The sequence below is a fragment of the Mustelus asterias genome, chromosome 4 (genome assembly GCF_964213995.1).
Source record: "Mustelus asterias chromosome 4, sMusAst1.hap1.1, whole genome shotgun sequence".
NCBI lineage: Eukaryota > Metazoa > Chordata > Chondrichthyes > Carcharhiniformes > Triakidae > Mustelus > Mustelus asterias.
This window is the reverse complement of record NC_135804.1, coordinates 26,808,143-26,821,578: the sequence shown is the minus strand read 5'-3', so window position 1 is coordinate 26,821,578 and position 13,436 is coordinate 26,808,143. Positions and strand designations below refer to the sequence as shown.

Here is a 13,436-nt window from a genome sequence, read left to right as displayed (position 1 = left end):
GCCTCTAGTTCTGAGTCTGTGCTGTACTGTTTTTCAATATGTTTATAAGTAAAGATGATTGAATGTCACAACGCATTTGACTACCTTTTTGTGGCCAAGTTACCACAGCAGCCAACAAAGTTTAACTGTGTGAGTGGCCAGAAAGTCACGTTATTGGCTTTTATCTTCAGTAGCTGAAATTCTTAAAAATGGCATGATTTAAACAATGTGAGAGCCGTTATGTAGTGTTACTACATAAATCAGCCAGGCTTGTCATCATTTATCTAAACTTTGGCTTGATTTGTTGTGACTCGCAGGTCCTCCTGACATCAAAGGACGAGCATCAATTTTCAAAGTTCATCTGAGCCCACTGAAGATGAATCCTAGTATCAGTAAAGAAGCACTGGCACGTAAACTGGCTGCACTCACTCCTGGATTCACAGGTGAGTCCCAGAAAAAGATATACATTGCTGACCTTGTGCGGTGTAGAGCTTGTTACCAAATTTATAAACCAAACCCTCATGTATGTAACCCCCAGGTATTCATGAGACAGGAAAAGGTTGAACAAATGTTGCAGTTTAGACCAGTACAAACTGTTTGAAAAAAGTACACTCACAGTAAAGTTAAGGGTATTGAGTCACAACTATTATTTAGATAGACTTGCTGATTGTAGGTTTGCACACTATAATGCATTTCCAGATATTGGGTTTAAAACCAGGTCAGAGAGAAGGTTCCCAAAGCTCCCTGTTGGTTAGCCATCTGAAACGAGTCTGGGTAGCCTTAATCTAGTTCTCAGTAACACTACATTTGATAATTTGCTATTAATTTGTCAGCTCTCTATCGGAGTTCTGCGAGGAGAGATCTTGTGTTAAGATTGGGCCAGTTACAAGTAGTTTTATCTCGCATCTGATTATTGATCTACTTGTCCTTGGAGAGCTTAATGCTGACAGTTGGTAGAAAAGATAAGGCAATTTTTATTCCCTAATGCTGAAGCTCCAGTCATCCCAGAAAATTTAAGACTTTATAATTTGTATCAGCGACTGATGAGGCACATTGTTCTTTCCAGGCGCTGACATTGCTAATGTATGTAATGAAGCTGCTCTCATCGCTGCTCGACATTTAAATGAATCGATCCACGTGAAGCACTTTGAACAGGCAATAGAACGTGTGATTGGAGGTGAGGTTGACTTGAGTGCTTGCTGTACGTTCAGCATCCCAGTTTTGGGTATTCTTATTACTACTTTCTATGATTTCTCAATTTTGAGAATGCAGGATGCTGATGGTCCCCAGTAATAGTGAGATCTGTGACTCTTTCACTAATTTCAGGTGCAAGCAAGTTCTGATTTTGAAGGACGGCTGGTGAAAAGATTGTGTTTTTTTTTTTACCTTGCTTGTATAAGTTTAAGTTTATTTCTTAGCGGCGCAAGTTGGCTTACATTAACACTGCAATGAAGTTACTGTGAAAATCCCCTGGTCGCCACACTCCGTTGCCTGTTCGGGTACACGGAGGGAGGATTTAGCATGGCCAATGCACCTAACCAGCACGTCTTTTGGACTGTGGGTGGAAACCGGAGCACCCGGAGGAAACCCACGCAGACACAGGGAGAACGTGCAAACTCCACACAGACAGTGACCCAAACCAGGAATTGAACCCAGGTCCCTGGTGCTGTGAGGCAGCAGTGCTAACCACTGTGCCGTCCTACTTCTGCAAATTCAATGGATCTTTTCACAACAAAGATTGCTGACAAGACAGTATTTCTCTCGCACAAAATGCATTACCACCTAATAGATATTGATGAAGCTTTCACAGATACAGGAGGCGATTCTCCCACCCCGTCGCACTAGTTTTCTAGTGCAGCGTGGTAGGAGAATCTCACGTCTGGGTCTGCGCAGGATTCGCACAGGCATTCCCACCGCATGCTCATCCCCCCCCCAGTGCTGGATTTCTGGTGCCGTCAGATCTGCACTGGAAACCAGCAGAACACCAGTAAACTATTTGCATCTATTTTTGATGTATTTTACCCCCCCCGCCACCACCACCACAGTAGTTCACTTTAGCGGGGTTTATAGTAGATCCCCACTTTCGGGGAACTATCAGGATGACCCCGCTAGAGTGAAGGGGGGGGCAATCGGGGTCCCCAGGGAGTCAGGCGACAGGGGGGGGGTGGTGCCTCCTGGGCACCCTAGCAGTGCCAGCCTGTGTCCCCCGGGGGGGGTTGCTGGAGATTGGGGCTGGGCCTGGGAATGATCGGGGGGGGGGGGACTGCAATCGGGGGTTGGGAGGGGCAGCACTGCAGTGGTTCTGGGCTGGCCAGTGATTGAGCTGGCCAGCAGGCGGGAGGCTGACAGTTTGGGGCCACTGTGCATGTGCAGAGGCCCGCTGGTTTCAGCCTCCCGGCGGGAATAAGCCCCACCCCTGAAATCTAATAATATTCGCGCTGATGGCCTCTGCATTGCACAGCGTGTGGGAGATGAACTCCCACTGAAAAAAACAGTGTGAATTACTCCAGTTTTCCCGTGAATTTGACACTTAGAATTTTTTTGGGACAATCGTCCCTACGTTGTTCAATTCCCTGCTCTGTGTTTTCCATATAGCAGGTTGAGTAAATTAAGGGATAATTTCATGTTAGTAGGAAGCCCGATGCATGTGTATGTCACCATGATAAATAGCCCTCTGTATTTTACATAGTATATACAGCACAGAAATTGGCCATTGGGTCCATCTAGTCTATGCTTCTGTTTATTCTCTGGACAAGTCTCAGCACATATCGGATGTCAGTCTTTCAGCATATCTATTGCAGTATGATTACTTAAATTGATTATTGCAGCCAAGTTTCTTTCTTTCTCAATGTAGGTAGTCAACTGATGGGATTTATAGAGCTAAATGCACACGAACAGATAATGTGTTTCCGATAAGGATGCTGTGCAGTAGCATGTTTTTCTTTTTAAGCAGGTTATAATTTAAAGTTACTGGTTTCTGAGGTTGTTTACAGTCTTTACAGTATGAGAACTGCCGTTTCCTTTGGATTGTAGCATCCGTTTCTTTTCTGAATGATAATTCAACTGCACAATCATATATATAAATCAGTTATAAGCTGTCAATGTGAGAGCCCATGATGCAATGCATTAGGTTCTGGCAACAGGGGCCATTTATCTGTTCAAAGCCTCAAAAGCAGAGCAGATCTAAACTGGCAGATACCATGCCTGGGCTTCAGAGTACCTGTAAGCAGTAACGTGGGATGCAGGTGCTGTGCACAAATCTTCGAGTAATTGTACAAATTCCTGTGATTGCTTCCATTTTTATGATGCTCGTAACCACTTTATTTTTGACTTGTTTGAGATGTGAGGGGGAGATGCCGGTGTTATACTGGGTTGGGCACAGTAAGACACCTCTCAACACTAGGTTAAAGTCCAATAGGTTTATTTAGAATCACGAGATTTCGGAGCACTGCTGACTCACCTGATGAAGGAGCAGCGCTTCGAAAGCTCGTGATTTCAAATAAACCTAATGGACTTTAACCTGGTGTTGTGAGACGACTTACTGCTTGAGACTTAATGAGGAGTTTACTCCTGGTAATTTTTGCACTGTCACATTATTTCTTGTATTTAATTGGCAGGTGTGTTGTGTGCAGTAATATCTCTCATTAATGCCTTACTGTCTGAGGAGAACATGGAGGGTTTACCATGAGCCAGCAGGGTCCACGGTGGTGTATGGTGACCTTGGTTGTTGAATCCTCTATTCGTGTCACTGGTTCATCAGTCTAATTGCAAATGATTTGTGCATTTAGATAAATAACTTTTAATTTCATTTTTTTTACTTCTGTCCCCTACAACGACTTTATTATTGATGTACAAATTTTGTTGATTTCTCTGCCCCATCATGTTGTATTCTGCTTGTCTTTCTAGATTGCTATGCTGTTTTGATGCCTTGACATTTCTCTTTCGATTTCAAAACCTATCACTGCCGCCGCCCCCCCCCCCCCCCCCCCCCCCCCCAGCCTGATTCAAGTGGAACCCATCCCAACAGAATAACCCACTCTGCCCTGTGTACTGATGCAGTGACCCATGAATCAAAAGTCCTTCTTCCTACACCACTCTCTGAGCCATGTGTTCAATTCCCTAACCTGTTTGACCCTATCCCAATTGGTGTGTGGCTTGGGAAACAATCTAACCTTTGATGTTCTGCATTTTTAAAAATACTTTTCCAATTCAATCACATCAAATCCAGAGTCTCAACAAGTTGAGACATTTCAGATCCAGGCTGACAAGACAGGGCGAGCGACCAAACCACCCTGTCCTGGGCCTGATCTACATGAGCCAAGCTGATTGGAGAAGGGGGAGGTTCCTCCTCCAAGACTTGAGCTCATTTGCATCTTAGCCAAAAGGCCGAGATGCCGCATTAAAAAATTGCTTCATATGAAACATATGAAGCTTCAGTGTAACCCAATGACCCCAACCAAGTGCGGCCGACCATGGGCTGCCGACCATACTACACTTGATCTTAGTCAAAAGGCCGAGAGCTGCATTTAATTTGGACCCTAACTCCTCGCATTCTCTTCATGGAACATCATTCCTATTTGGCAAGGGATTTTAAGTAGAGGAGGAGAAGCAACTGGACAGGGTGGGGCCAGCTGCTGATGGGTGCAAATAGATCGAATTACAAAGGACAAGACCTTGGTAGCCTGGGAGCCATTTTGATAGTGACGATCATTTTGTAATTCCTACATTTGTCCCTTTAAGTAATATTTTTTCTGAAATGTTGTTTTGTATCTGTACATACTTCTTGGCAGGTGATGAATATATGACCTTAATTGAGCTTTTTCTACCTGTACATTTGTGATTTAATTTTATTACCATTCATACCTTTTAACTCCAATTGTCTCTCTCAGACAAGGCCATCCTCTGGCCACTTCATTGTACGCCTCAGCACTCTCATTAACATTGAACATCTAAACCAAGACATTACTGAACAATCCATCTGTTAAATACGCATCATTCATTTTCTAATCATTCTTTTGCTCATGTTTCATTTTAGGATTAGAGAAAAAAACACAAGTCTTGCAACCCGATGAGAAAAGGACAGTTGCCTATCATGAGGCTGGACATGCAATTGTTGGTTGGTTCCTGGAGCATGCAGACCCTCTGCTTAAAGTAATGAATTAACTGTTATCTCTATATGTTTGGAAGAGAAGTGGTGGGCGTGCTAAGTATGCATTAAATAGTTTGACATTGATTAGGATGCGAGAACTCAGTTGCACAGTGCAGCAGAGTAATAATTTATACAAAGGAGTGACACTTTGCTAGTGACACTGACTTATCCAGGCCAAAAGTAGTTGTTCCCTGACTGTTTGCTTTAGAACATAGGATGAGAGCAGGAATGGACCATTCAGACCTTCGAGCATGCTCCACCATTTGATAAGATCATAGCTGATTGTGTGTAATCAGAGTCATAGAGGTTTACAGCATGGAAACAGGCCCTTTGGCCCAATGTGTCCATGCCGCCCTTTTCTTTTTAACCACTAAGCTAATCGGAGTACTAAATGGGACAAGTTGGTTCTTTCAAAGCGGTAGAAGAATTTGAGAAATAATCTAATAGAGGAAATCTGAAATAAAGTACGAGAAAAACAACTAATTAACTGAGAGGAAAGTCAATAGCACTGCTTTTTTGCAATACATCTCTTGAATCAGTTTATAATAATTTGTTTAGCATAAGCTAAATGGCCCTTTTTTATATTACAACAATCCAGAAATAAGTTATAGGGTTAATTTTATGACTTGGCAAAAAAGAAATGTATAACCTCAAAATTACTCCAAGGACTGTCGGTGAGTGGTGCATAATACCAATTCTTTAGGATATATTAAACAGTTTTATTCCTAAATTATATGCACTCCTCACTTTGTTGGATTTCAGATTGTGATTGCACCAAATCTATTTCAAACTACCAAGTTAGAAAAATACAATTTTTTTCCCTCATATTTAATTTTGATCTATTTTTCAAAGCTGAAAAACCTTTCAAGGAAATATATTTCTGTTAATGTGTACTGCTAATATTTTATGGTGAAGCTAAAGATATGGAAGAATCATTGTTGAGGTAGGTTTGTTCCTTTTAGGTGTATTGAGAGTTTTTTGACACCTGAGCTGTTGAGCTAGGTATGGCATAACGTTTAGGTCAGGATTTATGATTTAATGTTGTATATTAAAATTTATAATCTTTCTGCAGGTGTCTATTATACCTCGTGGAAAAGGTCTTGGCTATGCACAGTACTTGCCCAAAGAGCAGTATCTCTACACAAAAGAGCAGCTTTTCGATCGCATGTGCATGATGCTTGGTGGCCGAGTGGCCGAACAGATATTTTTCAATCGTATCACAACTGGTGCTCAGGACGATCTGAAAAAAATCACACAGAGTGCTTATGCCCAGGTAAACCCTCATTTATATTTAATTGTCACCTTAGTTGTTCTGGTGTACTTGGAAGTGTGTTAGGTCTAACACTCGAGGAAACCCATCCGGAAGACCAGAGTTTGAATCTCAGTTTGACCTGCGATTCATTCTGAGGCTTCTTGGGTGGTGTTTCTCCAGTCCCAAATGAGTCCCTTGCAGAAGGAGGACCCCTTTTTTACACTACACAAACCTTTTTCCCGGGGCAACCAAAGAAATGTGTTGTTCATTTGCATAACATTCTTTCCTCCTGGTTGGAAAGAGCCAATGGAAACATTTTTACGGGTTGTGTTACATTCATTTTTTTGAAATATAATGAAGCACTTTTGTATTTTGTTTCATCACTGAATGTTGCCATGGCTACAGGACCAGCAAGAAGTCTCACAACACCAGGTTAAAGTCCAACAGGTTTATTTGGTAGCACGAGCTTTCGGAGTGTCGCTCCTTCTTCAGGTGAGTCACCTGATGAAGGAGCGGCGCTTCGAAAGCTTGTGCTATCAAATAAGCCTGTTGGACTTTAACCTGGTGTTGTGAGACTTCTTACTCTGCCCACCCCAGTCCAATGCTGGCATCTCCACATCATGGCTATAGGAGACTGTCTAATATTTGAGATGTCATTTATATTCCTAACTAAACTTAATGGTTTGACTTGGGCATTTTTTTTCTAGGTCAGTATATTTCAATTTCTATCTATGTGCTATTTAGGAGAAAAATATTTTCAATACAGCGCAAATGCAATCTGCCTGACCTTGCTAAGTGATTGCATCATTATCATTTGTAATGTGCACTATATGTATTCCATTCAACTCTGAATTAATTTCCATTTTAATTTCTCTAAACCTCTCTCCTTATAAAGTTCCTGACCCAAATTCAGTCATTGCTCTAACCTTGCCATCTCCTAAGGCATTGGTCACCAACTTATCTTCAACCAGTCCTTGCAGCACACACCCCTTGCAATCTTTTTTTCTATATCGATCTCTGGAAAAAATACTCTCTTCCAGATTGCTTCCAGCTCCTTACTGACTGACCTTTGGCCCTTCCATCACCTAAATTCACTGAGCGTGTAGCTTTCTTCATCTCCATGAAAGAGACAGACAGCCTTTTGCCTGTGCTTCTCCTTGGCTCCCAAGCATAATCTTCCTGTCTTCCATTCTAAAAGCACTCTGAAGCCTGAACCTATGTCTTTTCCCTTCTACCTCTCTCACACTCTCCTGCTCTCCCCCTTTCTCTCTTGCTTGCACTCTTGTGTATCTCTCATGTTTCCTTACACCCACCGGATCAAGCTTATTTCCTATATGAAAAGTACTCTTGCTCCATTGATCCCCTTCCCACTAAAATTCTGATTATCAAACCTCCCTTCTTAACTCCCATTTTGCGAATTATTGTCAGAGATCTCCGCTCTTTGGCCACTATCCCAGATATTTAAAAAGAATTATTACCATCCCAAAGATCCCAGTAACAACTCTCCGATCTCCAGTCATCTTAAAAAGTGTTTCTTTCTTCTAGATCCATGCCTGTCTCTCCTCTAACACTTGGGTTTAGTTATTCTAATTACATCATGGTCCTTCCCACATCACTGACTTGGCCCTGAAGAAAGTCACACTGCATTCCAGCCATAGCCAAAGTATTTCTAGCAATGGTTTCCCTGGCCACCCCAACATCACCTCCAAGAATCCTCCAAGGGAACTCTTATGTATTGAGTTATAACCAGAGATGGTAAAAACTTCTCTTATGGCATCTACACCTTTACCTCTTGGTGATCATACCTACATGCAGGGAGTCAGCTTCCACATTTGAGATGATAGTATCCAGCACAGCCTCTTGTCCAATTGGTTGCCCCACATCCAGTCTTCGATTACCTTTAAAATCTAGGCAGACCAAAACCATATCTTTTGCTCTCTCTGTGCGTTCCATACCCTTAACTTTTGTTCCATCCCCTCTCTTCCTAAAGCTGATATCATCATGCAACAATCTGAAGGCTCTCCAGGCAAGTTTCTGTCTAATGAGGCCATCACTAAACGATCAATGTTCACTCATGTATATTGATACAAAAAAAAGATAGTCTGTTCTCATGTGCAAGCATTTTGTTTTACTCAGTTAAGCTATTAATTATTTAGTGAATCAGCACAGTAGTAAATAACTTGTTACAGAATCCTGTAAATGGTAGACTCGACCTGTGGGATGTTTCTCTCTCTAATTATGCAGAGTAATCAAGTCTCGTGAAGCTGATGCAAGAAACAGCATCTAATCAGCTAACTCAGCAGAGACTGGAAATTAAGCTTTGCCACTTCCGCTCCACATGGCTCAGCTTTTCACCTGAGGTCCTCACTATCTGAGAATTCCAATCTATTTTTATTAATCCTATATTTTTTCCTCTCGCCGTTTAGATTGTTCAGTTTGGTATGAGTGAAAAACTTGGGCAAGTGTCCTTTGACCTTCCGCGGCAGGGTGAAACGGTTGTTGAAAAGCCGTACAGTGAGATCACAGCACAGATTATTGACGAAGAGGTTCGGGCTCTTATTGGTGCAGCAAACCAGAGAACCTTGGTGTTATTGAGAGAGAAGCGATCAGAAGTTGAAAAAGTGAGTGATTGTACTGTTACTGGAGCATCAATTCTGCAAAACCAGACTTCCTCTCTTCACCTTGCTGTATTTTACATTTCGGTTTCCATTGTTCACCAGCCAGTAAACCATTCTGTTTTCCTTTGGAGAAATTATCAAATCTCAAAGGACTATTTAGAAGTAACATCCTGCCATTCCAAGCTTTTTGCACTAATGATTACTCAGTCAACATCCGGTCAATGAGTAACTTATAAAATCTGCAGTGTTGGTTCTATTGTCCTTTCTAGTTTTCTGATACCTTCACTGCTGCCTAGATTGCTAGCAGTTATATTTTCATATCTAATTAATATAAATGTGACAACATTATTTGAACTAATATGTGTTTAGGAAAGGGAAGAGTGAAAGCTTACAAAATATCACGCTGGCAGTAGATACTGAGCAGTGCCCTCTGTTACTGAGGCCATTTTAATGGATTAAGACTAACTGACTAGATTTCATCCTAATTTTTGCATTGACACGTGAAGAAGAAGGTGCGATTAACATTCAACAAAACTTGTAGTCTTTCCCCTATTTAATTTTAGTCTGCACTGCTGACTTCAGAATTTATCCCTCCAAGTTTTTGTGCGAGTTTTCTTGCTTCCCAGGTGTGGAACATTCCTTTTGGTCCCACTGAACTGAGATCTGTAATTTTGTATTTGTTCCTTTTGTCAGGTGGCTGAACGATTACTAGAGAAGGAGGTGCTTGATAAAAGTGACATGATCGATCTTTTGGGACCACGGCCATTTTCCGAAAAATCCACATATGAAGAGTTTGTTGAAGGTACTGGCAGCTTTGAAGAGGACACCACCTTACCAGAAGGTCTGAAGGACTGGAACCAGGAGAGGGAGGAGAGTAAAGAGGAACTGCCGCAAAAACAATTGGCATGAAATATATTAAGCACCTTTCTACTTTCTGTCACCTGGAGAGCTTAGTGCTGTCTGAATTGAAAGGTTTGCTTTGCTAAGATAAAATGAGAACGACCGCACTGTCATTTGGAACAGTTCTCATATAAGGAGGCCTTTGACAAAAGATAGGTTGTGTGATGCAGCTCATGCAGTCATCTCTTACATTGATCATGTTTCACAACTGAATTGGAAGCAGTTTAGACTGAGGCTGCTGAATTACTGAAACTGGGCTGAATCTGATAAACCAATTCTCTCCCTGCCTTACTGGAAGGAACACAATCTATTTATTAGCACTTGATAGAACAAGAGTAAACCTAAAGGAATGTTCAAAAGTTTCATCAGTAAATAGACAAAGTTGCAAACAGAGAATTTCAAAAAGATTTGTGCAAGTATTTAAGAATGTTCACCTCTGAATGTGGAAATTGTTCACTGGTACTACAATTATCAATCTTGAACTTTTGGTTTTCTTTTCTTCCCACTATCTAGAGAAATGAATTTAGCTACTTGAAATGTTAAGCCTCCAAACCCATTTCATTTTGAATTACATGTACAGGTGAAAGCTGGTGTAGAGTGTCAATATATTTGAAAAAATTAACAACCAAAATATATTTCAAAGCCACTAAAATGCATTTGAAAGCACCGTCACTTATTGCTGTCCTTCATGTAAAGACCTAAACAAATGCAACCTGATATTTAAGCACTCAAGTAAGAATGTTACCATCTGTGTTGAGTAGTTCTTTTTTCAAACTGATAGTGTTTCAAAGATGATTGTTTTCCTGTTGTCATGGACACTGCGATGTGTTTAACGTTTAGCTTAGATATTCTCTTGGGGTGCATTGTAGGCAGTTACTCCCATAAGCAATCTGAGTGTCTTGTGTTTATGTGTAAATGCCACCTAATATTTAACTGAGTGATGCGGTTATTCAGGGGCATAAAACTTCGACCCCTTTGTGACCTGCACTGGATATTATGCTTTCACACTTTGCCTCAGTGTGCTTCTTGATTCTTTTCAATAGTGAATCGAGAAACGCTTACCGATTAAAAGGTCATCTATGAATCGTTAAGTCGCTTTATTAAATGGGCAGCAAGTGATCATAGAGAACAACCGTCAGGTTCCACTGATTAACATCTCCCTTAAAGTGGAAACGATAGTAACCCCTGTCACTTGACTGACTTGATTTATTTTGCCATTACTTATCCTGCTGGGCAAGTTCTACTGCAAACAACCTTGATCTTTTGCATTTTATTTTTGCAGCCACTGGCCCTAGGCAGACTCTTGTCTTCTTTTTAACCTGACGAGCATATATTGCTTTGTGTTACTACAGCAATGGGGCTGGGGGGAAGAGAAGGTGTGCAGCTAATTTTTTTTGCCATGGTAGGCTTGTCAATAAAAGTAACTATAATTTCATTTTGATGGTTTGAGTTTAAGGGGACTTTTTCTCAGGAAGAATAAGGCCATTTTGACTAATTGGCCTGCCGAAGGAGGCAATTCGGTCCAGCGAGCCTGCACCGACCACAATCCTACCCAGACCCTATCCCTGTAACCCCACATCTATCCTGTTAGTCCCCATGACACTAAGTGGCCAGTCACCCTAACCCCTACATCTTTCAGACTGTGGGAGGAGACCCGAGCGTGCGGAGGAAACCCATGTAGACATGGGGAGAACGTGCAAACTCCACACAGACGGTCACCCGAGGCTGGAATTGAACCAGGCACTATGAGGCAGCAGTGCTGCCGCTCTTGCTGTTGTGAATTTCACACTGTCCCATTTAGCTTCGGCACAGACATTCAGTGCCTCCAGCATGGGACATTTATTTAAACCCATATAAATTATTTTGTTTAAAAATTCAACCCTTCAACGTAACTCCATCTCAAAATCCTTTTCATCAAGAATGGTCAGAAATCCTGAAAAGATGGTTTATCAACTGGGCTGATCCCTGATGAAGAATTAATTTGAGCCAGAATTGTGTGTTATCCTTCTAGTCCCGTTGTTGCTACTTAAGTATAATTGATTCTATTTCCTAATATGTGATTACAAAATTAATCTTTTTTTTCATTCAGTAGTCTGTCTGCCTCGTCTCCAAAAGATAAAACCTTCACTTTCGTTGCTTTTTGTATTCTTTGAGTTTTTCCTTCATTAAAATCAGGCATAGGCACCAACCTTATAGTGCGAACATGTATTCATTCTTGAGATAAGCTTAATTGTTCTTGAGCTGCATTATTTCCTTCACCTGTATCAATCCTTCCAAAGAGGCTAATGGCCTCATTCTACATATCACAAGCATGACTGCTCATAACAGAAATGTCCAACATGTTATTTGCATTGGTTGAGGACTCTATTTGCCTCAAATGTGGGATAATTAGTTGTAATGGATTTTACCACAGCCTGTGCCTCTTTGATTTGGCATGTAAGGTCATCGAGGTGCAAAGTAAATAATATGTAGGATAAATTAGTTTGTGGGTTTCAGTGTTTATTCAAAGTGTAGATACAATCTTGCAAATTTGAAACCAAGCTGGAAGATCACCAGACTCAAATTTCAATCTGGGGTGACCTGTCCTTCACTTGATCAGTCCATGAACCATAAACCATTCATCTTGTGTTGCTTTCACGACCACCCTGACTAAATGGGTTTTTAGATCTTGTGGGGATTGAACTTGGCTCAAGCGACCCATCAGTTAAAGCTTGAATATTGCTGTTTACTGGCGACATTCCTGACGCAAATAATGATTATTGGTATTCTGTATATTTTAGCCTTTTGTTTGAATTGTCAGACTCTAATGGTGAGATTATTGCAATTACTGTGTGTTGTCTTTTGGCAGCATTTGCATGGTGAATATTGCTGCATGCTACAAGATATGTCGTTGCAGTAAGTAGCTTATTACCCACACATCTTTTGTATAGAGAGGATTTACTTTGAACAGATGTTTTAAATTCTGAATGTTCATATGACCTTTATACAAAAAAAGAGTTTAATATTTTTTCTGCTGTATTTAGTTAATGGGTTTTTGTAATCATTGTGCCTTATCAAATGTTACATTGGCCACAATATTTCCTGTTTTTGGCAATGGAAAACTATGGCCACTGAATTTCAGTATTTGTGTTGTAATTTATCTGTAGTGTTGTGATAAATTCTTATAAGGCTGAGATTTTAAGATAGGAAAATCAGCAGCAATAAGGTATTAAAAAGTTAAACTCTAAACATTGTCCAGTTAAATTAAATGGTTGCCTGCGTTACAGTCTTGCAATCTTAAAAAGTTAATGCCATTTTGTGAAGAAGGAAAAATCTATACAAAACTATTTAGATTTCTGCAACCTCAACAGGTTACAACTGATAAATCAGTTTATTACCCTTGAAATGAGATTGTCTGGTATTACAAACAAACACAACTCAATCTTTTGTATCAATTCTTTGTTATGCTGAGTATTGGAACATGTTAGTGGTGTCAGTTAATTAGCATTGCTATTGCACTAATAATGCAAAAGGAAATGTTTTGCATTACCCCATCATT

The 13,436-nt window shown here is 40.7% G+C and overlaps 1 protein-coding gene across 1 annotated transcript in view; it reads left to right on the top strand.

Moving 5' to 3' along the window:
* The window catches only part of LOC144492565 (mitochondrial inner membrane m-AAA protease component AFG3L2-like), a 43,193-nt gene extending 31,093 nt beyond the window's left edge, over positions 1–12,100 (top strand). The window contains exons 12-17 of the mRNA XM_078210709.1: positions 297–422; positions 1,046–1,156; positions 5,015–5,130; positions 6,201–6,401; positions 8,807–9,001; positions 9,692–12,100. Coding sequence (XP_078066835.1) covers positions 297–422; positions 1,046–1,156; positions 5,015–5,130; positions 6,201–6,401; positions 8,807–9,001; positions 9,692–9,907 — 965 coding nt within the window. The 3' untranslated portion in view covers positions 9,908–12,100. The remainder of the gene's footprint in view (positions 1–296; positions 423–1,045; positions 1,157–5,014; positions 5,131–6,200; positions 6,402–8,806; positions 9,002–9,691) is intronic.
* The last annotated feature ends 1,336 nt before the right edge of the window (positions 12,101–13,436 follow it).